The sequence below is a fragment of the Lacerta agilis genome, chromosome 5 (genome assembly GCF_009819535.1).
Source record: "Lacerta agilis isolate rLacAgi1 chromosome 5, rLacAgi1.pri, whole genome shotgun sequence".
NCBI classification, from domain to species: domain Eukaryota; kingdom Metazoa; phylum Chordata; class Lepidosauria; order Squamata; family Lacertidae; genus Lacerta; species Lacerta agilis.
Window position 1 is genome coordinate 80,257,556 of NC_046316.1, and position 27,167 is coordinate 80,284,722.

The 27,167-nt window shown below is 44.3% G+C and overlaps 1 protein-coding gene across 1 annotated transcript in view; it reads left to right on the forward strand.

Annotated features, from left to right (window-relative positions):
• LOC117046388 (multiple epidermal growth factor-like domains protein 6) overlaps positions 1 to 27,167 on the forward strand; it is a 157,592-nt gene that overhangs the window by 72,432 nt on the left and 57,993 nt on the right. The window contains exon 5 of the mRNA XM_033148188.1: positions 18,886 to 19,008. Within this exon, the coding sequence (XP_033004079.1) occupies positions 18,886 to 19,008 (123 nt within the window). The remainder of the gene's footprint in view (positions 1 to 18,885; positions 19,009 to 27,167) is intronic.

Here is a 27,167-nt window from a genome sequence, read left to right on the forward strand (position 1 = left end):
CTTGCTTTTTGCAAGTACATACATGTTCTGGGTTGCGATTACATATCCCCCAATCTGAGACTTCCTCAGCAATGTAAGGATTGAACATAACATCACATGTTCACATGTCACATTATACTATGGTTTAGAGCCATTTGCACATGCTAGAGTGAGCTGCAGCAAGTCTCAGGCTTGTGCATTCCCCCTCCCCTTCTTTGTGGCTGAGAAAGGAGATTTCAGCTTATTGTGTTGTCTAGAGCAACCAACTGTGGTTAACATTAACCATTATTGGTTTACAAGAAGCTGGCTTGCTTAAACTAACCACAGTTAAGATTAAGTACAGTTCCGGATCTAGATAACACAGCAAACTAATCAAAAGTAAGAATTTGTGAGTTCTTCCTCTGAGATATGTGGGGAAGAGAAGAAGGGAAGGCATGCAAACCCAAGGGTCATTACAGCTCATTCCTGGTTCTGCATATTGCGCTAAACCATGGTATAGTGTGACATCAGAATATTGCCATTCCATCCCATCTGTACACTGGCTTGCTAAGTCAAAGATGTCAATATGTCCTCTGTTCATCTCGCTCCAGTTTGGGTTATGTGTGTATCAAAAGTCTGCTTTCTTTTCTCTGCGAGATGTACCTTAACGATGTTAATACTCCCATGAGTCAATGAACAAATGAGCTGATGTGGCCCATCTAGGGATACGCGAGGGATACCTGAATGTCAAAGCAGAGTGGCATAAAATCAGATAAAGACTGAATATACTTCACATGCTGCCTACATTGGTAGAAGAAGAAGAAGAAGAAGAAGAGTTTGGATTTGATATCCTGCTTTATCACTACCTGAAGGAGTCTCAAAGTGGCTAACATTCTCCTTTCCCTTCCTCCCCCACAACAAACACTCTGTGAGGTGAGTGGGGCTGAGAGACTTCAAAGAAGTGTGACTAGCCCAAGGTCACCCAGCAGCTGCATGTGGAGGAGTGGAGACATGAACCCGGTTCCCCAGATTATGAGTCTACCGCTTGAAGGTGTTATATTTTAGAAGAGGCAGTGAGATTCCACTAGATGGTTCAAGTTGAACACTGAAGGTTGAAGACAGTGGCCCTCTTCAGGTGTCCTGATTCTGGATAAAGAACAAACCAAGGCGAGTACAAGCATACTGACTCTGCCTCCACCCACACTGTGGTACCTGTCTGAAGTGCGGGAGAATCCTGTACTTGTGGAGGCTGTACATTTTAGAATCCTGAAAATCTGGGTTGTAAAACAAGTTCTGAGGCTCCCTGCTTCACAGATTTGCCCTCCAGCTTGTAGAAAATGCTGAAAACAGCAAGGGGGAGCAGAGCTAGCCCATTGCCCCAGTTGCCCCCCTCGCCTCGTCTTTTCTTGTCTGGGGTATCTGAATGCCTGAGGGAGGGCTAGTTTATTCTCAGGAAGGTGAAATTTACCCATTTTTGCTCCATTTATTCACATTCAAACCAGTGCAGTGGAATTGCTTAACTTTGGCTAGATCACACCCCTTTACCATGGTAAATTAGCATTTAAACATGTGCTTAAATTTCACATAGAAATCAATGGTACTTGTTTAAGTCTGTGGCTGAATCAAACTATTTATGTATTCTTCTGCAAGCAGAGCCTTGTTAGCCATTACAGTTTAAAACCTATGTAGCTAGAAATTTATTCATGCTTTTGTATTCATTTAACTGAGAATTCTGCCACTGGGTTTGTCTAGTTATTTGTTGGGAATGCTGACCTGTGCTTCCCTGAGTACTGAGGTTTGTGGCTGTTTTTGTAACTTGTGTGGGGCATCCAGGGAGCTTGCTGACTACAACATTTGCAACACTGGTGGATTTGCGGGTGACATTCTGTTTTGACATAGTGGGTTTTGCAAGCCTTTGTGCTTTTGAAGGTGATGGTTTCTCTAGGATAATTACAACCGAGATGACTATTGGATTCACATTGATGAGATCCAGAATGGATGATTGGTAGCTTTAACTTAGGTCTCATAAGTAATTTGTATAGGTTAGGAGGCTGGCAAGCATCCTTTGATTTCGTTCTGGAAGATTTAAACTGAAATATTATGGCTCAAAGCCTAGCTGGCTTTAAAAGGCCAAATCTGTGGGGTTGCTTATGATGCTACCTGCAGAGTCCAAGCAGTGAATCTGGAACCTTCTGCTGGAAAAATATCTGAAATATTTCATTCCGAAATATGAAGGTGTTGTCATCAGGTGTTACGTGGTCAGATATCATGCCCAGCATCATTACTGGGATGTCACTGTGGCTTAAAATGAAGTTATAAAAAAGCCTCAGTTACATAAAAACACTTGCTGTGTTGTTGCATGTAGCAAACTTCTTAAATTATATTTTAGGGCATAGTATATAATTATAGCAGTTAACAGACAATTCTATATATACTTATTTAATATAGACATTAAACAAATAGATATATAGTTGTTTATAATACACTATTTTGAATAAATGACTTCCAAATTTCATTATACTTGTCCATGCAAAGTCGAAGTCTATAAGCAATCCACTCATAGGTGGCAAATGGCACTGAAAGTATAAATGTTTTATACTCTACTGGAAATCCATCCAATCCTGGTGTTGTACCATTTGCCATTTTAAAAACTACTTACTTAATCTCTACCTCGGATAGTGGAGCTAATAAAAGTTGTTTATTTTTTGTATCTTCTGAATGTGGTAAGGTGTTTTTTTTTTTTTAAAGAAAGGCATCTATATCCCCATCTGAAACATTTCTAGTTTGCTATATAAATCTGAATAGAATTTTTTAAATTGACCATTAATATCCATTGAAGTTTTGTAAATTTCACCTGTTTCACCTCTAATGACTGGAATCATTGCCCTCTCTTTCTTTTGCTTCAAGTGATTAGCCAAAATCTTACCTGGTCTTTCACTACAAAAAATAAATAAATTCCTTCCAGTAGCACCTTAGAGACCAACTAAGTTTGTTCTTAGTATGAGCTTTTGTGTGCATGCACACTTCTTTCACTATTCTCCCAACATCTCTGTCATAAACATGCTAGTACAAATTCTGTCTGCTGAGATACTATAGCTTTTAGTTCATATTTCTTTATTTCCCCTGTACAAAATAGCAGACGGACATCTAACCATCAGTGCCCATAAATGTTTCAATTCATCTTTCAAATTATTTCCCCTTTTGTTTGCATGTAGCAAAATTAGGTGACAGTCATTACCTTAAGACGGACAGGAAAGCATACAATATTATTGTTCCACTGTGCTTATACAGATGTTATGTATTGGTGAGGCTTCTGTGTCTAAGGGCTAAAATATTCCACGTGACTAGAGCTTTGCTGTTGTCATCGCGGGATGGAGCATCAAAGAGAAATGGCACTTTGCTTTGGTGGAAAATGCAAATGGAGAGATGCAAAATTCCGTTTGTCAGCGGGGGTAAATGAATTTGCTATGGCTGTACATGAGCAGTAGCTGGCTGAGGCACAGTCGGCTCACAGAGTCAAATCCACACCAGGCCGAGAAAGCTTGGTATTTCTCTTGGCTTCTCTTGGCCCCAGTGCAAATCATTTTTATCAGCTGAGCCAGACTTGGAAATTAAGCAGCCTTTCATTTCTGCTTGTGATCACCTTTGACATCTGACAAGCATGAAGACATGAGATTGCATACTATTATCGATATAACTCGAAAACTATTGAGCTGCTTTCCTACACTTGTGCAGAACCAGAACACATGCTGTATATGTTGTAGTGCACTGAACAGTATTTGTTGTAATAAGAAAAAATTAGCCCAGTATTTATACTGCATTGCTGTGACTCTGTTTCACCTTTTGCTTTGATTGGATAGATATATTTTTATAGTGAGCAGATAGACTTTAAGATTGTACACCTATTTTGCATTGAGTAATTATTTCAGTTTCAAGAAATTATAAAAGGCTGCCCAAAGCTGCATCAAGGAATATTCGCTTAAAAGCATACTAGTCTATCAGGAGCAGTATGGCACAACCTTTATTGGAAGTGAAAAGGTTTTATTACCGTGTTTCTCATAAAATAAGACACCGTCTTATATTTATTTTACTCAGGAAAATAAGCCTATGGCTTATTTTCGGGGGTGTCTTATTTTTTTATTAAGTACCGTACGGTTCTGGGCGCCTGCCTCCTCCTGCTGTGTCCAGCATTGGTGCTGCTGGGTCCAGCTGGCTCGGGGCGCGCGGCCCTGCTGGGCACCGACCCGGCAGGCCACCTCCTCCTCCTCCTGGCTCCCGGAGGCTCGGGGGGCTGCTGGGCGCCGACCTGGCAAGCCTCCTCCTCTTCCTGCCATGGCTTGGAGCCCGGAACTGGCTGTTGCTGCTGAAGTGTTGATAAAGCGCCCAGCAGCGCCGCGCGGATCGCCCCAAGCCGCGACAGGAGGAGGAGGATTCAAATTGCTACCGTACAGAGCACTGCTGGGTCCCGCTGGATCGGGGCTCCACGCGGCGCGCGCTGCAGCTCCTGCCGCGTCCCGCTGGATCGGGGATCCATGCGGCGCGGTCTGCAGCTCCTGCTGGGTCCTGCTGGATCGGGACTCCACGTGGCGCACACTGCGGCTGCTGCTGCTGGCTGCTGCTGGCTCAGGGCTCCACGCGGCGCGCGCTGCAGCTCCTGCCGGGTCCGGCTGGATCGGGGCTCCACGCGGCGCGCGCTGCAGCTCCTGCCGGGTCCGGCTGGATCGGGGATCCACGTGGCGCGCGCTGCAGCTCCTGCCGCGTCCCGCTGGATCGGGGATCCACGCGGCGCGCGCTGCAGCTCCTGCCGCGTCCCGCTGGATCGGGGATCCATGCGGCGCGCGCTGCAGCTCCTGCCGGGTCCGGCTGGATCGGGGATCCACGTGGCGCGCGCTGCAGCTCCTGCCGGGTCCCGCTGGATCGGGGCTCCACGCGGCGCGCGCTGCAGCTCCTGCCGCGTCCCGCTGGATCGGGGATCCATGCGGCGCGGTCTGCAGCTCCTGCTGGGTCCTGCTGGATCGGGGCTGCAGCAGCAGCAACATCCGGTTCTGGGCGCCAACCCGACAGACCTCTTCCTCTTCCTTGGCGCCCTCCAGAACTGCCCAGCATTACGGCTTATTTTCGGGGTATGTCTTATATTTTGTGAACGCTTGAAAATCCTGCCATGGCTTATTTTATAGGCACGTCTTATTTTATGAGAAACACGGTAGTAAAGACAAGGCTGAATCTTATTTTAGCACACACAGTGCAGCTCCTGTGTCTTTTTGCACATACATTGTTTGGGGGCAGTGAACAGGTGATTTCCCCCCCACCCCGTGGTAAGCTCATCCTGTTGAAGTCACAGGAGCTTTCCATGGGGGAAGGAGGTGCTTGACCACTCTACTTGAGTTTGCTCCCCAAACCTTCCAGTTCTGTGGGTGCTGGAGGCTTGCAGGAGAAGCAGATATCTCCCAGTCACAAATCCAAGTCAAGCAGCAAGCATACAGGACCTTGGATAGCTCCAGGTGCCCTCATAAGGCAGCTACCAGAGATGTTGTCTCTGCAGGAAGGTGGAGCCAACTGAAGCCTGGCTAGATTCAAGTCTGATAGGATTTGCCTCCCTGGAGAAGCTAGCTGGCTGGCTGGCTAAGAGCCCCTCACCTTAAATTGCAGCATTAATAATAGTAATGATAATACAACAACAACAACAACAACTTTTTATTTATACCCCACCCATCTGGCTGGGTTTCCCCAGCCACTCTGGGCGCTTCCAACAAGATATTAAAAACACAATAAAACATCAAACATTAAAAACGTCCCTAAACAGGGCTGCCTTCAGATGTCTTCTAAAAGTCAGATAGTTGTTTATTTCCTTGACATCTGATGGGGGGGGGGGCATTCCATAGGGCGGGCTCCACTACCGAGAAGGCCCTCTGCATTGTTCCCTGTAACTTCACTTCTTGCAGTGAGGGAACCATCAGAAGGCCCTCGGAGCTGGACCTCAGTGTCCGGGTAGAATGATGGGGGTGGAGACTCCTTCAGGTATATACATTAGCCTGTCTGTGGAGATAGAAGTGTTGCTGGGGACTCATGCTCTGAATCAGAGGATGGTGGCAAGATTGTGACCTCTGGCTGGGAGGGCCCTAAACAAGTTTTCTACCCAAGGAAGTAGCCCAAACATTGTATACGTCCTTCACCACATTCTGCTAAGTATCTGGCTTGTGGATTGCATACTGCTGCTCCATTTCATAGCTTTAAAAAAAGAAGTGTTTAAAAATACAATATCAAAGGCTAGGAATGTTCCCAGAAGTCATTGGGGTAAGAAAAATCCTCCTTTGTGGCTGGTTGTGCAAAAATGCAGCTGGCAGGTTTTCTTCAAAAGGGAACTTATCCCTTTTGGATACCTTGAAAATGACAAATTACTTTTCTCCCCCCTCCCAAATTTGTACCATCTGTCCTTCATGTGTGCACCCAAACAGGAGCATTTTGCTAAAACGTGCTTGATTTCAGTCGTGCCCCTTTGGCCACAGATTGACGAGGAAGCTTCCCTAACCTAATTAGGCTATTGAAATATCAGGGAATAATAGCTTCCCCTCGAGTCTGTCTCTTAAGTTTTAAATAGGGAAGATAATTAGATCCTCATCTATGTGTTGTTTTGTCCTTGAAGGGAAAGAGCTACTGCTTAAAACACACACACACACACACACACACACACACACACACACACACACTTTGGATAAAATGCACTCCTAATAGCTATGACATTCTACCTCCGTTAGTTCTTCTGAAACGTCGCATTAAATAAACTAATTAGGGCACATAATTCATTTCCAAAATGGTTAGATGATTTGCATGATCCTCCCTACCTCCAAAATGCTGCATGATTTACAACTCCATCCTAAGGATTGCGTTGTGGCATATTTCCCTCGCTTTCTAGCATGAAGGCAAGAGTTTTGGTTGCGCTACTGTTTTCTGTTGCAGTACCCGATCAGTATAAATAAATAGACAGTATGCTCATCCCTAACTAACGTCAAACCATGGAAGAGATTTGTAATCAAGTGTACCCCATTATTTTCCCTCATATTAGTGAAAGTGAAGGGATGGAATTAAGTGATGCTCATCAGGACTGCTTTGGAATCCTTAACCCAGCCCATCACTCCTGATTTTAGGATGTCTGTTGAAGGGGGCTTTGTCTCAAACCCGCGTCTTCAAAATCCAGGTCTCAGCTGTTGTGCTTTGGTTCCCCTGCAAACCAAACATGTTAGACTCTGTGGATTCAGGACATCCTCTAAGCAGCAGCTCTCACTTGAATTCAGTCAGCTGACCCCACCACTTTGAACACTGTCATATGACCAAGCGTAGGAACCCACCAGGCCTGATAAAACCCTCACATTCAAGTTGGCTTCTCCTCAAAGAGCCACCCAATCTTCCTTGGTTCACCTATGGTTCCTCGTTTGAAATCTCTTCAACCACATCAACCACCTCTAGCCCTGTGAGTCCTTGTTGCTCATGATAGAACCAGGGCCCTCAGCTAGGGTGGCCATGTGTCCTTACTTTGCAAGGGACAGTCCTCTAATTTGAGCCGCTATCAGGGAACAGATCCTATATCTGAAGAGCTGTCTGTTTTAAAGATAAGGAACCCTAAGAAGAGAGACCTGCAAGGGCCTTCAAGTTGGTCAGAAACAGTTAGCACCAAACAGCACACTGAGCAGGCACTGAAGTCTCCAGTCACTGCTTGCCGCAATAGGGTGATGTATTTTCATATTTCTGCCTAAATTACAACAATCATTTCCAAATCTGCATATATACATATAAATTCAGCACATATGATTTTTTTAATGCAAATCGGTGCCCTTTATATTTTGTCCTCATTTTTGATGATGCATAAGTGGCTCCCCTACCCCAGATGTGGCCTGCCCCAGAGCTCAGATGGGACCTCCTACTGAAACAGGGTGGCCCAGCCTTCATAGACAAGATTGCTCTTGTCAGTGGTATGAACTGATGATAGTCAGCCAAGGGCCGAGTGGAAGTGACATGATTCAGTTTGCCATTCCCTAAATGGGGCCTTTGTGTTTGGTCTTATATTTGAAACTGGCTTACAGATACAGAAAAAAGGTATGGATATTTCCTACATGTGGTGCAATCCTGAGCATGTCTGCTCAGAAGTAAGTTCCATTTGGTTTAATTGGACTTCATAAGTGTGCAGTATTCATTCTAATGATAGTAATGTTATTCCCTAGATTTGGGCCATTCCATGAGAAATGAGCCTGATAAGAATGTTAGATGAGCGCTGGACTTTGGTGAGGAAGATTCCAAACGTGCAGTCTAACCATTTTTTTAAAAGCTAAAGACAAAAGAAGTTTATTTTATGGACCTTCTTTTCAAAAGCCCACCCACGTAGTCTTCACAGAAGTGTTCAAGTTAAAAGTTTTCTGATGATTGTCCCACCCGTGACAGCATTTTTTCCTTAATTTTGTATTGTTAAATTTCTTAAACTTAATTCCTGATTGCATAGTTGTAACCAATAAACATTGATTTAAACAGATATGCTGAGTTTATCATTGATTCACCTCCCAACTCACAGAGTTTTTCCATAAATCAAACTTATCTCAAGCTCCATGTCCTTTTTTTGTCCCACCCGTGACAACACTTTTAACATTTAATAAAATTGTCAAAAATATCCATAAAAATAATAAAAAATTATTAAAATGTTCAGCATCTTATTAAGAACATAGTTAAAATTTTGGTTGTTAATTTTTATGTATATTTACATTGTTACACATGTGTGAATACCAAAAATCATGGTCAAAGTGTCCCACCCGTGACAACGGAATGGCCCATTTAGTAAAGCAACTTGACCTTTAACAGGACAGAAAGTAGTGTTTGTTTGTTTGTTTGTTTGTTTGTTTGTTTGTTTGTTTGTAAAATTATTATTGGGGCAAGAATGTTAAGGAGTCTTGCTGGGAGTGGTAGAGGAAAGTGGCAGATGGCCAAATCTTATAATCTAGCCCTAGCTGTTTCTCCTCCTCTTCTTGCCATCTGTCACTTAATCAGGAAATTCAAGCAGCAAACTCCAGCCTTCCCTCTTACTTAAGATACACTATGCAATCTCTTTCTGTAGGGCTAAGGGTTCTGTCAGGCTATAGCCAAAACACCAGTTTTCAGGCAAATAATACTTGTTGGTTGTATTTTTATTTTTTGGTTTTTTTGTGTTTTTTTTTTTAAAAACTGGTTTTAAATTTGTATTTTAAATTGCTTTAACCCAGTGGGACCTTAGGATGGTGTTTTATTGGCATTTTGTTGGGAGACAAGGTTTAGACCACCACCCCTTCTTTCCATTCTGAACAGGGGAGATGCACAAATAGCTTTTCTCTGTGATTTACATGGCATTTTCCTGCTTTAATGGGAGTGGCATTAATGGTGACATTCTTGGACCATTTTGTGGTCCTGCTTCTTCCCCAGCTTTTTCAGATGTGGCAGCCATTTTGTGTTCTGCCGTGCTTCCATGGCAGCCATTTTGACTAGTCATTGCATCACTTTCTCAAAATTCCAGACGTGCCCATTTGACTGTAAATGTGAAGCAAAATGTACCCAGTGGCTCTCTCCAAGAACCTGTTTCCTAGGAACATTATACCATGTCATTTTTGTTAGAAATATTTCAGCTGTTTTATAATTTCATTAATAATATAAAAGAAATATGCATCCAACTGAGAAGAGTAATTGCATGCTGAGAAAGTCCTACTTAATACAGAAAAGGCTCACAAAATGATGGTACTCAGCTCTGATTTTCCCTATCCTTAGAAAAAATGATTTTTGTAGATGAGGGCTTTAGAAAACAGGTTGTGTCCATGTATTCCGCAGTAGAGGCATATATTCTTAATGAACATTATTCTCATTTATCTTTTTCATTCAAAATGAAAGATATCTGCAAAGCTATTGAATGACTGCGGATCTGGTCTTGGACTCCTTTTCCTTTTTCACGGAGATCCTTATTTTGAAGTATTTTTAATGCTTTATATTATATACTGCTGTAAGTCAACCTGAGATGGTCTGATGTCTATATACAAATAAATGAATATGAACAAACAGAGTGTCATTCAACTGTAAGGGAGCCGAAATTTTTCAGAAACGAGTTTTCCAAAACCTGGAACTAATATTGTATTAAATAATGCCATGGCAATGGGCTGGGGCAAGAGGGCGAATCATGATAGCAGAACCCAGCACTTAATACTCTGTTGTTGGTGTTGCTGCTATATTATTCTTTCTAAATGGATTTAGTGTGCTATGATGATGCAGAAAGATCAATGTGAACTTTGTCATTGATTTTGTGAGGACAAAGCCTGCACTATCAGTAGATGCTGTTTAATATGCTGATAAATATAATTTCCAATTAAGTTTGTTTTCTTTTTGTTTGATTTGACTAAATCAGACTAGAAGCAGAAGATTAGCTGTGCTGCAAATCACCTTGCTTATGTCAATCGGAGTGCTGGGTGAAAAATGCTTATCAGAACCCTTACCAACTTGACTTCAGACACAGTTTTGGAGCCAAAGCTGTCCTGATTCCCCTTAGCGAATGGCCAGAAAGCTAAGGCCCTGTGAGTCTGATGATTCTCTTGGACCCTGAGAAGCATTTGATGCTGTTAACCATGGTATCCTTCTGGGCTACTTCACTCTGAAGCCCTGTTTGAAATTAGCCAGGTGCCAGGCGCATTTTGCTACTGGTGCAGGTTCAGTTGCGACTACGTGGAGATTTTTGGGCGCCAAATTGGCGACCACAGTTTAAAAACCTCTGTTTTACTCCATAAAAAGGTAAAGGGACCCCTGACCGTTAGGTCCAGTCGTGTCCGACTCTGGGGTTGCGGTGCTCATCTCAAGTTACTGGCCAAGGGAGCCAGCGTACAGCTTCTGGGTCATGTGGCCAGCATGACAGAGCCACTTCTGGCAAACCAGAGCAGTGCACGGAAACACTGTTTACCTTCCCGCCGGAGCGGTACCTATTTATCTACTTGCACTTTTATTTTTGATGTGCTTTCAAACCACTAGGTGGGCAGGAGCTGGGACCGAGCAATGGGAGCTCACCCCATCGCGGGGATTCGAACCGCCGACCTTCTGATCAGCAAGCCCTAGGCTCTGTGGTTTAACCCACAGCGCCACCCGCGTCCCTTGTTTTACTCCATAGTTAATACCATTTCCAATTCCCCTCTGTGTGTTTCTCCTTCTTGCATTGGGACAAGCAAATTGTTGTAAGAGCAAGCTGCAGTCACGCAATGTACCTGAGATCATAAAATCATAGAATTGTAGCGTTGGAAGGGATCCTGAGGGTCATTTTGTCCAACCCCCTGGTGAATAAACCTTCTTTTGAGGTGACTGCAACCTGGATTCAAGGTGTCATTGGATGCCTAGCTTATATACCTGAGTTTCTGTCATTGCTCTGAAGTGTTGTAGCCTGTAGCTCTGCCCTGTGGAACTTGTCTGGTGGGATTCCACGAGATTCTGTTTTTGCCCTCATGCTTTTTAACATCTTCGCGAAACCTCTGTGTGTGATCCTTTGGAGGTTTGGGGTGAAGTATAAAAAATGTAGCACGGCACTCGGTTTTTTCTCCTTTTCAACAGCGCAAAGCGAAGGAGTGATTAGTTGTTCTCTAGGGGAAGTGAAGCCTTTACAATGGTGGGAATCACTTGCTAGTGCTTTGGGTGCTGAAATAAATGCATGACTACTGCTGTAAGGTGGCAGTGCAGAAAGGGAAGGCTCTAGTGACACAGAGCATGCATGTGGCTGTTAACATCAACAGGAACTATTAGCTAGGTAGCCATGCACTTCCCCAGAGCTTACTGAGCCTCTTCCTGCCTCCTCCACCACCTTGCAACATTCAACAGTGAGAACATTTTTTTCTCCTCACCTCTTTCAGCACCATTGTTGATGTACTAGTTGGGGTGATTAAAAAAAACCCTGAAACTCGAAGTGTAGAGAAGATGGAGATGCCTGGTGCTGATTAGTCAAACGTAAAAGCTTCTAAGTGTCAAACCCTCTACCGTGTTTCTCATAAAATAAGACACCGTCTTATATTTATTTTACTCAGGAAAATAAGCCTATGGCTTATTTTCGGGGGTGTCTTATTTTTTTATTAAGTACCGTACGGTTCTGGGCGCCTGCCTCCTCCTGCTGTGTCCAGCATTGGTGCTGCTGGGTCCAGCTGGCTCGGGGCGCGCGGCCCTGCTGGGCACCGACCCGGCAGGCCACCTCCTCCTCCTCCTGGCTCCCGGAGGCTCGGGGGGCTGCTGGGCGCCGACCTGGCAAGCCTCCTCCTCTTCCTGCCATGGCTTGGAGCCCGGAACTGGCTGTTGCTGCTGAAGTGTTGATAAAGCGCCCAGCAGCGCCGCGCGGATCGCCCCAAGCCGCGACAGGAGGAGGAGGATTCAAATTGCTACCGTACAGAGCACTGCTGGGTCCCGCTGGATCGGGGCTCCACGCGGCGCGCGCTGCAGCTCCTGCCGCGTCCCGCTGGATCGGGGATCCATGCGGCGCGGTCTGCAGCTCCTGCTGGGTCCTGCTGGATCGGGACTCCACGTGGCGCACACTGCGGCTGCTGCTGCTGGCTGCTGCTGGCTCAGGGCTCCACGCGGCGCGCGCTGCAGCTCCTGCCGGGTCCGGCTGGATCGGGGCTCCACGCGGCGCGCGCTGCAGCTCCTGCCGGGTCCGGCTGGATCGGGGATCCACGTGGCGCGCGCTGCAGCTCCTGCCGCGTCCCGCTGGATCGGGGATCCACGCGGCGCGCGCTGCAGCTCCTGCCGCGTCCCGCTGGATCGGGGATCCATGCGGCGCGCGCTGCAGCTCCTGCCGGGTCCGGCTGGATCGGGGATCCACGTGGCGCGCGCTGCAGCTCCTGCCGGGTCCCGCTGGATCGGGGCTCCACGCGGCGCGCGCTGCAGCTCCTGCCGCGTCCCGCTGGATCGGGGATCCATGCGGCGCGGTCTGCAGCTCCTGCTGGGTCCTGCTGGATCGGGGCTGCAGCAGCAGCAACATCCGGTTCTGGGCGCCAACCCGACAGACCTCTTCCTCTTCCTTGGCGCCCTCCAGAACTGCCCAGCATTACGGCTTATTTTCGGGGTATGTCTTATATTTTGTGAACGCTTGAAAATCCTGCCATGGCTTATTTTATAGGCACGTCTTATTTTATGAGAAACACGGTAAGTGTTCCTATTTTCTAGGGACAATCCCAGATTTATAGAAGCTTGTCCTGGTTTCTGATTCGATCCTGGATTGTCATGCTTTCCCGTAAAGGGACCCCTGACCGTTAGGTCCAGTTGCGGATGTCTCTGGGGTTGCGGCACTCATCTTGCTTTACTGGCCGAAGGAGCCGGCATACAGCTTCCAGGTCATGTGGCCAGTATGACTAAACTGCTTCTGGCAAAACCAGAGCAGCGCATGGAAAGTCCATTTACCTTCCCACCGGAGTGGTACCTATTTATCTACTTGCACTTTGAAGTGCTTTCGAACTGCTAGGTGGGCAGGAGCATGCTTTCCCTTAGGACATCCTTATTTTCATCAGAAAAATGTTGAAGGATATGGAATGTGACGCCATCTATAACGGGCTTGAAAAGAAAAGAAAAGAAAAACTAAAAGACTGTGAAGAGTAAAAATGTCTGTGCTTGATGCCAAAAAGAAAATAAGGTTGGTACCAGCTGGGCCTCTCTTGGGAAAGAATTCCACTAAACGTGGCAGCACCACTGAGAAATCTCGGCATATGCTGAGATCTATTAAAAACAATGCCATTGTAAAATTCTTCCTTGCCTGTGATAATATTAAGGTTGATAGTAGCAAGGCTTTTTCAGTAGTCCCACTGTCCCTCTAGACTGATTTGACCTCCAGCTTCTGAAGATTGGCTAAATAGTTTAAAAAAAAACAACAGCAGGCACTCAGGAAGTTAAGCATATACTATTTTAATTATTTTTTCAGTCTTGTTTCAGTTCTTTTGTTGGGTTTTGAGGTTTTATTGCATTGCAGTCTCAATTATTAAGATCTTATTGATCTGTATGATTGTTTGGTTTTTGCTGTTATCTCATAAGCTGCTGCAAGAGTCTATTTGGGCTACCTTGCAGGGTGTAAATGTAAATGCATAAATGGTTTGTGCTTGCAAGCCTTGAAATTTATTGGAGTTTGGCCTTGATTTCACTGGGAAGTGGATTGCACTCAGGATTTTTTTTTTTTAAAGAAGCAGAGTCTTTTTAAACATACCAACAAAATTACAACTGCTTCCCCCCTCTGCTTATAATAATAGCATGTTGGTGAGGTGTCTGTAGATTTATGGGGCAATAAAACTGTGGCGATAATTTGGAGAGAAAAAATTGCAGGCTCTGTGTCAACCAATACATGGGCAGGATTTGACAGGTGATTTTCTTCTGTAAAACTACTCCAAAGGAACCTGAACACTTGCCAGCTGCAATGATGAGATGCAATTTGGAAACTTTACTGTATTTCATAAACCAACAAAAGACACATTTCAAGTTTTCATGTTTATGGTACAGGTGCAAATAAAAACATATTATTTTTTTAGCACAGACTGGGAGGAGGAGTCAGAAGCTGAAGAGGTAACGGGGTTTAGTGAACAGAAAGAGGCTGCGACAGGAACAGAAAGAGGTTGAGAGCAGGCCAGAGGCAAGAGAGGAGGAGGCCAGGAGACAGGCTGTTGAAGAAGCCAGGGAATCTCCCCCTGCTGCTGTGACCAGCTCCCCTTCCCTCTGTCTCCCAGAACACAGAAAAAAATGAAGATGGGAGGCTCCTAGGTTGGGGCTTCTCCTAGGACCTAGGTCATCTTCTCTTCTGCATATTGTGATGGGGAATTGTTAACCTTTGAAGATGCGCAATATGCTTCAGAGTGACACCACTCCACAGATGCAGGAAATATATAAGCCAATTTAAGTGTCTCAAATTTAAGTGTCAGAACCAGCATGTCTCTATTTCTGTAGAAAAAAAAGAAACACGAAGAAAACAATGTGCTATTTGGAGACCATTTCTCACATCACAGTGAGCAATGCCTGTTGTCAAGACACAAGGCAGTAATGTGAGAAGCATCGTTCAGGCAGGAAGAGTTGAGAAGCAACTCCAGAGGTCTGAGTATTTGATCAAAATGGGCTGTGCTTCTCAAGGCAGGTTTTTACATCTCTTTAGAATCAGAGTACACATATGTAAGAAGCAGCTTCCATGAGGGTTGCTTTGTCTTGTGGGGTGTGTGTGTGTGTGTGTCAGTTGTCTCAGTTCAACAACATTTTTCTGCATCCGTCTTTCATTCCACTGAGATCATTATCTGGGGCCTTCTGAGTGCTCTTGATGCATGAAGTTCAGTAAATTGAGATGTAGCCATTTCAACAGTGGCGCCTTGCCCTTGGACTTTGGACTTTCCAGGGAAAGTATTTCCAGGGAAACCTGCCTGATGCCCTCATTTGGGTGGCAGGCAAAAGCTGCTCTGTTTCCCCAGGCTTTTAATAACTGCCAGTCTTAATGGTTTTTAACTTGGAGCAGTTTTTGATCTCTTACCTGAACAGACTGTCATTGTTTCATTCCACTGTATTAATCTATTTATCTTATTTTATGACGTTCCAGTTTTTGTTGTACCTTTACCATATCTTAACACTACATTAGCTGCCTTGATTACACTGATGTTGCAGGGTGTAAAAATATGCAAATAAATAATTAACCTTCAGGTCCTTATCCTAGTAAACATTTGCCTGCTTTTGGAACTTCGAAGGTTTGCAATCGTCCTCAGCTTCCACGAGTAACTAAAAATGTTTAATTATCATATGACTGGCTTATTTACTGAAGTAAATCATTCATAATAATTTTCGGCTCTAGCCTTGTGCCAGATTTGTCGCTGGTTATTGGAACACCAGTAGGGTAGTTGATAGCCACTACCTGAAATTATTGCGGGCTTCGTTTATGGGCTATGCCACTGAGAATGTGAACACTTTAGCAGAGCTTATTCCACCCCAATAGTTTATTACAGGTCCAGTGAGCTATGACATTCACCAAAGTCAGCTTATTATGGTTCACAGAACCCGTTAGCCCCATGAGTGTGGTCGCTGAAACGGAGACCAACTTAACATCTAGCAAAATTAAAAAAGAAATTCCAGGGTGGCAAGATTTTAATTCTGTGATCATATGATAAAAAGAAATTCCAGGGTGGCAAGATTTTAAGTCTGTGACTTAATTTCTGCTACCTTCCCGCCCCCCTCCCCACTCAATGTGTGTGTGTGTGTATGTTCTAAATCTTCTTTTATTCCAAAAGGGACTAATAAAGCTCTGCTCTTATTTTAGGGAGGGGGGGGCGTGTGTTAGAATTGCACTAAATGTAATTTACTTCACTAAATGAAAAAGGGTTGCAGCGTTTGTAACTTTTTAGTTTAAAGGAAAGCCGAGTAAGAAGCGACAGATAGAAGCTTGTAAAATTATACATGGCATTCAGAAAGAAGAAAGTGGATAGAGGACAGTTTTTCTCCCTCTCCCATAACACTAGAAGTCGTGGACATCCAATGAAGATGAATTTTGGAAGATTTAGAACATATGAAAGAAAGCCACGTCTTCATGCAATGCAGTTAAACGGTGGAACTTGCTCCCAAAGGAGGCAGGGATGGCCACTAATCTAGATGGCTTTAACAGAAGATTAGACCAATTCACGGAGGAGAGAGCTGTCGATGTCTTCTAGCCATGATGGCTATGCTCTACCTTCCACAGTTGGAAGCAGCAATGCTTCCGAATAGCAGTTGCCAGAAACCACAGACAGGAAACTGCTGTTGTGCTCATGCTCTGCTCCCTGGTTTCCCACAAGCATCTGGTTGGCCATTGTGAAGGCTCCTATGTTATCCCACTGGTTTGACATTCCAACTTCTGAGAAGACTCTCTCATCCTGACTTAGGTGGAGGTATGCTAGTGTATATCTCCCTTCCTGACTGAGCCAGGACTCAGTTGGCTGAGCCAAGTCTGGCAGATCTTAAAGCAGCATAAGCCCTCAAAGAAGGGAGTGGAAGGGGCAGGATTGAGGCGGGGGGAGGACATGGACTGGATCCTAAGATTGTTCATGCTTGGTGATGTGAACTGGCAACCCATAAAACACAGCTGTGCAGGAAAAATGGAGAGGATGTCCAAAAACAACAGCAGTGCTTTTTCTTCTGCTACTGCTTGCCTTAATTAGTGGAGGGGTATTGGTTTGTTTTTGTTTTATTATGTATTTTGTATTCCCACTTGGTATTTTCCTGTTGTGGACCGCCCTGGGATCTTCGGACGAAGGGCATTATGCAAATGTAATAAATAAATAATAGTAACAATGGTTTCCAGGCTTTGGCCAGCTCAGTAGCTCAACACCCTTTACACCACCTTAATTTAAGACAGTATATTCTATGTTGGCTTCCCATGCTTAGGATTGATCCATTAGTGATTTAAATTGTGATTTAAGCCACTGATTTAAACTACCTGTATTTAAATTAATCCACCCTGGGCTGCAGCCGGCTACTGAACTATAGTATAGGTAAGACCCAGGGGTGCTTGATAATTGTGTAAGAAGGTCATTAGAGTCAGGTCCCGGATCAATTCCCATTTGAAAGGCTGCAGCCGGTGAGCATCTCTGTCAATATTGTTCCTTTATCTGTACAAAATATTGTAGACACTGGAATGAGAAATCATTAAGTTAAACACTTTTGCTTTGGTTTTCAAAGCTACAGGGTTCTGATCTTTACCATCGAGTAGTTTTGAAAACTTTTGTGCCTTGAATGCCGCAGCTGGAAAATTAATTTCTGGGCGTTGCTCTTAGACACACAAGTCACCCCGTTTATTTTCTGAAACGTCTGCGGTGTCAGTAGAAATGGCTTGAATGTCTGAGCAACATTGAATATTTGTAAGATACAGCTTGGTAAACTTGTTACATGTCAAGGCATTTTTCAAGAGGAGAGATTGGTTTCAACCTTGAGTGACAATGGATATGCAGAATGGATTCTGGTGAAAGAGGGTTTCAGCAGCTGTAAGCTAGAACACTGGCCTTTAACTGCAGAATAGATCGGCCACAAAACATTACATTGCAGTCTGCAAAGAGGGGCCAGGGGCACTTTTTCATTATTCCAATCTGAACGTTGGGGTGGCACAAGCAGTTGACAGCTGCTCCTCTGTGTTAGAATATGATCCTGTACCTGGAGGCACAACAGTAAGAAAGGTCTGCATGACACACCCACTCAGATGCACCCCACCAGCTGTAAATGGTGGCTTGGCAGGTACTTAACTTGCCCACCCATTTCTGAGAAGAAGAAGAGGAGGAGGAGGAGGGGTTTGGATTTGATATCCCGCTTTATCACTACCCGAAGGAGTCTCAAAGCGGCTAACAATCTCCTTTCCCTTCCTCCCCCACAACAAACACTCTGTGAGGTGAGTGGGGCTGAGAGACTTCAGAGAAGTGTGACTAGCCCAAGGTCACCCAGCAGCTGCATGTGGAGGAGCGGAGAAGCGAACCCGGTTCACCAGATTACGAGCCTGCCGCTCTTAACCTCTACACCACACTGGCTCTCCATGCAGACACCCCAAAACAGGAAGGTGATTCAGATGCTGGTGGTCACCCTGCTTAATTCGTGATTTATGATTTGTTTTCGTTGGTGACAAGTTGTGCAGGTCTGCATGAGGTGGAGGAAGTGAGAGTCTGTGTGATTATGGAGGTTAGAGTGCCAGGCTAGGACAGGGCCGACCTGGGTTCAAATCCCAACTCATCTCGCTGGGTTACCTTGAGTCAATAAGCCTAACCTACCTCACAGGGTTGTTCTGAGGATAAAAACAGTGAGGGAGACCTCCTTTGGATTTACTAGCTGCTATGATAACACTTCTGGTGCAAGGCAAAAATAAACATGGCTAACCCTAACTGTAAATGTTGTACATGCTGTTTTCTGTGTTCACCTTCATAAGAATGCTTCTCACCACAGATGTCAATGAATGTGCCATTGCCAATGGAGGATGTCAGGACCAATGTTGCAATATGATTGGCAGCTACTACTGCAAATGTCCAGCTGGCCAGAAACTGAGAGAAGACCGGACATCTTGTGAAGGTAACAATCCATTCACTTTAATCAGCAATTTACTGAACTGGGAAAATAGCTTTAGTTGTCTGGAAATCAAATGAAAGATATTCATGCAAACTGTTGCTTTGAGAATGCTTATGTCTTGATCATGAAACTGCAGTTGTAAAGAATATCTATTCAAAAAGAATATATCTGAGTATAGTTTGAATGGGTTCTTCCATGTTCCATTTTGACTCTGGAAGCCTGCTGGCAGGGATTTGTCTTATATACATTGAACAGTGCCTCGTCAATTGTAGACACTTCTCAAATAAAATATAATGACAATGATTATCACATTCTGGAGTTTCTGTTATCACTGCCTCTACAGTAGCTTGACTGAGAAGATCAAATCAATAGCATGAGGCGAGATGCAACAGCACAGATTGCGTAAAGATTTATTCAAGCAAAAATTAGGTTTGTTGATCGGGACACACAGAACAGGGATGGGGAACTTGCTGCCCTCCAGATGTTGCTGGACTACAACTCCCATCATCCATACCCAGCATGGCTGATGGTAAGAGATAATGGCAGTTGTAGTCCAACATCACTGGGTGGGCCACAGCTTCCTCTTCCCTACAGAGAACATATCATCATCATCACCATCATAAATCTGACATTTTAGAAAGAGCATATAAGCTGCATACTGCAGGTGAGGTGATACCATTGTATCAGGAGGTCTTCGGTGTTGTTGAATTCCTTCCCATGAAATACTATCCAGGCACCATCTCCGTTACCTTTCTTGTGCCTATTAAACACATTTTTGTTCCACAAGACATTTAGGGAAAGATCATATCTACCCTGTAATTGTTTTTAGATGATTAAAATAATAATCATTTGCCACCCTGTGGTCCTTTGGAAGCAAGGACAGGATATTAATTTAATATATAACAAACAAACAAACAAACATGCAGAGCAGAGAACAGGGGGAGGAGAGGGGAATCATGCCACATGGCTAGCTGAAATACTTGCACAAATGAAATTATTGGAAGTGTGTTGCATTGAATTCCACCCTTAAAGATGATATAGGAGTGCTAACATTCAATCCCACCTATCCCAGTTTTGCAAAACATCCGATTCCAGGCTTTATTCCTTTTTGTGTGGTTGTGGGAGGGGCATTGTTGGGCTGCCACATTCCTTTTTTTATCCAACAATATGAGAATGACACATTATCGTGTCCATTGGACCCTTCTCAATGGGGAATGCTGCCATGCAGCAAAGGGGTGTCCCCCCTTCTTATTTCTCTTTCCAATTTAAAGCACAGTGGACTACAACCCTCAGCCACTCCTTTTTTTAAAGTGGGTAAATCTCCTCTCCCAAATTTAAGAAATCCCGAAAGTCTCTGAAACTGCCTCCACTTTCTCAGGACCTGCTTGGCCCTGTGAAAGTTTTTCAATCCAGTTTTATCTACGACCCAGCTTCATTTCTCTTTCTTCTTCTTGATGATCATGATGATGATGATGATGATAAGATTTTCAGACGAGACTGTTATGGGGAGGGTTGACCTGATTAGGTTTTTTGTGTGTTTTCAGAAGCTAGCAAATCTCTCTCAATCAAATAGCCTGCTATATCTGAAATGAACTGGTTCTCGTTTGCAATCTTTATTTTGCCTGCAGCTACTCTTTTATTCAGACACTGAATTTGGGCTGAATTAGAGTCTGCAATTGACATGGTAGAAGGTAAGGATCCTGAGGCATTACTGTTCTTAGCAGATGCTGTCTGTGTTAGCCTTGGCAACTCATATCTTTTCCCCTGCAGTGTCCAAATGTAGATATTCCTTTTAATGTCAACCACATAAAGGACCTTTGGTCTAACATGCCTGTGAATCACCCTAGCAATCTTTTATATTAATATAGTTTAGAGGTGTGAAATGTCTTGTTTCAGGGCATATATACATAGAGTGTTCACAATTTTAACATCTCTAGATATGGTTGAGGCTGCTGTATTAGTGATCAAATTTAATAACGATACTACATCGAGTTCCGAGAGTGATCACCCTTGTGACTTGCATCTCACTTTCACGTGAGGTTCTGTTGGCCGAGAAATCTCTGCTACCCACCCATATTTCTGGCGTCAAGAGAGAAAAGAGTGGATCTGGCCCTAGATGGCAAGAGTATTTGCCAGTTGCTGGAGAAAGCATGAGTGACCTGATCCAATGTGGGAAGGAGATACAGTCATTCTGTAAGTTTCTCTGATTTTGAATTTTGAAACTTGAGCAATGATTGGGCCCATAAAGGCTGTGCTCTTATGGCACTGATCCTAGAACATGGATGGTGAACCTGGGGCCCTCCAGATGTTTTCCTTATTTATTTGTCCATGCATCCATCCAATTTATATCCCACCCTGTCATGGATGCTCTAGCTGAAATTCCTGCATTGCAGGGGGTTGGACTAGATGACCCTTAGGTACCTTCCAACTCTAAGATTCTATGATTCTATCATTCCTCCCAAAGGAGCCCATGCTGGCAAATACACCACCATCATCACCATTCTAAAAACAGTTCAAAGCATTCTAGAAGCTGGGATAGTTCAGTTGGTAGAGCATGAGACTCTTAAACGCAGGATTGTGGGTTCAAACCCCATGTTGCGCAAAAGATTCCTGTGCTGCAGAGGGTTGGACTAGATGACCCTCATGGTCCCTTCCAACTCTATAATTCTGTGATCTAGAAACAATGTGTTTTGTACTCCCAGCTCCCATCAGCCTCCGCCAGCATGGCTGGTGGTCAGGGATGATGGGAGCTAGAGTCCAACAACATCTGGAGGTCCACAGATTCCACATCCCTTTCCTAAAAATGACTGGCCTGATTTTTATTCAAGCATAGTTAGGGATGAGTAAGCTTATACACTGTTCCACAACATGCCATTTGCAACTCTGGCAGCATATGTTTGGTCAGTGAAGAATAAAGTATCCTTTGATTCCACCAGTATGGTATCAAGCTGTTCACGGGTGTATGTGTCCCAGTTTGCTTTGATCTGCATTGTCTCCTGCATAAGTTTGCTGGATGGGTGATTTTAAACTGCTTGCTTGCTTGCCTGGCCTCCATTGGCAAGAGGCTTCTTTCTCATTAGTGGAGTTGCTCATCATAGAAATGGTAGCCAACATAGTGCCCTCCCAATGTTGGACTGCAGCTCTCATCTTCCTTGTCCCCTGGCTCATGCTGACTGGGACTGATGCGAGCTGGGGTCCAGCAACTTCAGGAGGGTACCATGTTACCTGTCCCTGATGCATAGCTTTCGGTCTCCTGGATAAGAGCACTCCTGTTTGCAAAACACGTTTTTTAAAAATAGTTATCACAGATGTTTTCCATACAGCTATTTCCCGGGTGGTGCTGTGGTCTAAACCATTGAGCCTCTTGGGCTTGCTGATCAGAAGGTCGGTGGTTTGAATCCCCACGACGGGGTGAGCTCCCGTTGCTTGGTCCCAGCTCCTGCCAACCTTGCAGTTCGAAAGCATGCCAAAAAGTGCAAGTAGATAAATAGGTACCGCTCCGGCAGGAAGGTAAATGGCGTTTCCATGCGCTGCTCTGGTTTCGGTGTTCCATTGTGCCAGAAGTGGCTTAGTCATGCTGGCCACATGACCCGGAAAAACTGTCTGCGGACAAACGCCAGCTCCCTCGGCATGTAAAGCGAGATGAGCACCACAACCCCAAAGTCGTCTGTGACTGGACTTAACTGTCTGGGGCCCTTTACCTTTTTATTTCCCTTTAGTTGCATAAAACATCAAGCTTTGTCTTGAGTTAGGATTTCACTCAAAAATCCTCCAGTATTTTAACACATTGGGTGTACTCCACTGTACCGTGTTTCTCCTAAAATAAGACACCGTCTTATATTTTTTTTTCGCTCAACAAAACACAGTATGGCTTATTTTCAGGGGATGTCTTATTTTAACCGCGTCGCATCGGTACGCTGCATAGCCACGCCTCTCCAGGCTGTTTTAATGGGAGGTACCACGTCACTATGGCTTATTTTCGGGGTATGGCTTATTTTTGGGGAACGGCTTATATTTCGCAAATGCATAGAAATCCTGCTATGGCTTATTTTATGGCTATGTCTTATTTTAGGAGAAACAGGGTAAGTATTCGTTGCAATTAAATGTACCCCATACTTCTCAATCCCACTCAGAAAAGCTGATGAGTTAACTTCCCCAGAAAGCTACCAGCTGCTGTTGCAGCCTTCTTTTTAATTGAGGTTTTCCATTCAGTTCTCGTGTGGTTTTCTTTTGATTGGCTTAGATAATTCACATATCCAGAAATAGGGAAAGTCAGCTAGAAGTCTTGTTAACTTTACATGCTGTTAGTGCGGTCGATGTTGGCTTGATGCTGTTACAATGCATGAGTGCCACTGTGATTCCTATCCATCATTATACTAATAAACACTTAAGGCTTTCTAGCTCACTAAACTGAGTCAATCCATAAGTCTTCCAGAAACCCATTATTTCCCTGAATGCAAAGATTTATCTGTCATGGCACTACTTATTGTTACACCAAGGATATGTCGAAAAGAGAGATCAGTGGAGGTTAGTATCAGCCTAGGATGGCAGTTTGCTGCTTTTGAGGGTTCAAGCAGAGGAGCAGTTTTTGGATCATTTAGAGATGAGCGTCGGATTCCCGCAAAAATGTACAATGCCACCATATTGAGCTCTAGCAGAGCATGAGCTAATGGCGCCAGGGGGTTGTAGGAACCATTTCCTGAAAGATGCTCCTGGCTTTAGGTTAACAAAGGGGACCTTCAACAGTATGTTCCAATATTTGCCCATTCCCCAAACAGGCCAGGACATACTGGTAGCTCAGTAGAACATCTGCTTTGCATGCAGGTCCCACTTTCAGTCTCTCGCATCTCCAGGTAGGGCTTGGAGAGTTCACTGCCTGAGATCCTGGAGAGCTGCCGCCAGTCAGTATATAAACAGTGCTAAACATGGACCACTTATAAACGCCATCTCCAACTCCTCGCAAGATCCCATCAATCGTGTCTCTGAAAAAAAAATTACAAATCACTTGAGAAGACAGGCAAACTAATGTCAGTGTACTGGAAGAAGCAAAGATCACCAGTGTCGAAGCAATGATTCTTCAACATCAACTTTGTTGGACTGGTCATGTTGTGCGGATGCCTGATTTTCGTCTTCCAAAGCAACTACTCTATTCCAAACTTAAAAATGGAAAGCGTAATGCTGGTGATCAACAAAAGAGGTTTACAGACTCTCTCAAGGTAAATCTTAAAAAATTAATGTAGTATAAACACTGACAACTGGGAAGCACAGGCCTGCGAGCGCTCCAATTGGAGAACAGCCTTTACCAAAGGTGTCATGGACTTTGAAGACGCTCAGACTCACCATGATCAGCTCTTGCCCGGAAACCTATGTCCCCACTGTGGAAGGACATGTGGATTCAGAATTGGCCTCCACAGTCACTTATGGACTCAATATTAAGACCTGTTCATGGAAGACAATCTTACTCGGCTATGAGTGATCGCCAAAGAAGAAGAAATAGTGCTAAGCCAGCCTTCCCTGTAGTACAGAAGCTATCTTTTTAATCTAGGGGTGAGGAAACTTAGGCCAGGGGAGCACATGTGGTGTTCTAGATCTCAATCTCTCTGGCCCTCAGGCCTCTCTGTAGGCCACACTCCTCACAGGCCTTGCTCTGTGCCTTCCTTGAGTGATATTGCCTGTCTGGGGTGTATCCTTGACCTGTAGCAATGCCTCTTGCTTGCTTGAGTGGTGGGAGGCGGGGTGTCTAGAAAAACCTTATGCTGCAAATGCAACATGTGGTACAAAAGTGAGAGTAACATATGTTGCTCTACCCAGTTTTCCCTCTGGCCCTGATGATTTTTGCCTCTGGCCTCACCACTGGCATGAGACCCTCTGAAAGTTGTTCACAAAGAAATGTGGCCCTTGAGCTGATTCCCAACCCCTGTTCCAATCAGGGACATTACTAATTTTTATTTCCATTCCTCAGCCCTGTAACTTTATTTACAAAGGTCTTTCACACAGCTGCTGTCTGTCTAAATACTGGTGCCATCTTATCATCCTTAAAGCTGCTATATACTATCAATGTATAGGATTGTAAGTGCTTTTTGGCAGCTTCTCCGTGGTCCTTCGGTTTTTAAACAGCCCTTACTCTTACATTTGTTGAGGTTTTGACACTTCCATCAACTTGGGGAAGCCTGCTATGACAGTTTGAGAACCTTTTCTGTAATCTAGTTTAATTATAGCAGACAACCTTTAGATTATCTCACTGCACTGGAATGGACAGTCCTCACAGCTGGAAGCAAATTCCAGATGTGAAGTAAATTCCTGTTTAGTGAAGTAGCGCGCAGCTAAATAAAAACGCCGGAGGGGAGTGGATTGATTAGCTTTTCAAAGTGCAATTCTGCATCTGCTGTGTTATGACAGTTTTATCTCCCATATCTTACTTCTTAGACACACACAATGTAAAAAACATACATATATGACAAACTTTGTAAAATTGGATTCAGATTTTCTACCGAACAAAGGCTTTTGTTAATTAAAGTGAGTATAAAGCTTCACGTTTGGCTCAGATCTATTACCATCGGCTTTACTGGGGCATTTATTTAGTACGAATTGTTTAGATTTGGAGACTTCTCTTATTATAATAGGGCACTTTCAAAATGATATAGGTGTACAGTTAGGGCAGGAACATGGTCCCCTCTAGGTGTTGTTGGACTACAACTCCCATCAGCCATACCCAGCACGTTCAATACCTCTGTTCAGGCAAAGGGAGGGAAATGATGATCTGTGCAACCCTTGGCTAGATTTCATTCATTGCAATGGGTTAATGAAAAAGCTCCTAAAGCAGCTGGGTTCAAACATAGATTTGTTCATGTCTATTAGCAAACTGACCAAGGTGCAAGAGAAACATCATGTCTAGGTTCTCCATCAGCCGTTGTAGCTAACAGAAGTTGGGAACAATGGCATGGGATGGATCACTCTGCAAGTTCCTTGTGACTTCTTTTATCTGCTAACAATAAATATCTGTTCCATTTCAGAGATATGAGAATAAGATTTCATCAGAAATCATAAACAGCATAGCATTTCTGCTCCTGCCTTATTTAATGTTGTGGTAAATCCAGCCACATGGAGTCACCAAGAGTTTGAATGGAAGCATTAGTAGTTTATCGGGAAGGATTTTTTGCTCATTTCAGGGGAAGCAAGTCTCATTTATCACCCACATAGGTTTTTTGTTTTTTTAAAAGTGAATAGTGTGTTTTGCAGTTCTTGGGTGGGATTCCACTAATGCCCCGCTAGCAGAAGACCGTGTAAGGACGTCCACTAGCACAACAGGACTTTCCCCCCTTCTTCTCCCTCTGCATGCTCCACCTCCAAAATTGGGTCACAGGGTTGTGAGAAACCTCAGAACAGTTCAGGGAGGAGGAGATGGGGGGGTCATGCCGCTTGGCAAGGGGCAAAGCTTGCACTGGTGGAACAACTGCCATAGTGCTAGGTTGAATTCCTCACCTTGTCATTGGCCAAGGTTCACTTGGAGCAGGGGTCAGCAACCTTTTTCAGCCATGGGCCAGTCTACTGTCCCTCAGACCGTATGGTGGGCTGGACTATATTTTGGAAAAAAAATATGAACGAATTCCTATGCCCCACAAATAACCCAGAGACGCATTTTAAATAAAAGGACACACTCTACTCATGTGAAAACATGCTGGCGATTGGGCCTTAGGTTGCCTGCCCCTGACTCGGAGCTAGACTCAGGTTTCCTGAGAGAAGTGACTAGTGGGGTGCCACGGGGTTCTGTCTTGGGGCCAGTCTTATTCAACATCTTCATCAATGACTTGGATGATGGGCTTGAGGGCATCCTGATCAAGTTTGCAGATGACACCAAATTGGGAGGGGTGGCTAATACCCCAGAGGACAGGATCACACAGATTAGACAACTGGGCCAAAGCAAACAAGATGAATTTTAACAAGGAGAAATGTCAAGTACTACACTTGGGCAAAAAAAATGAAAGGCACAAATACAGGATGGGTGACACCTGCCTTGAGAGCAGTACATGTGAAAAGGATCTAGGAGTCTTGGTAGACCACAAACTTGACATGAGTCAATAGTGTGATGCAGCAGCTAAAATAGCCAATGCAATTCTGGGCTGCATCAATAGGAGTATAGCGTCTAGATCAAGGGAAGTAAT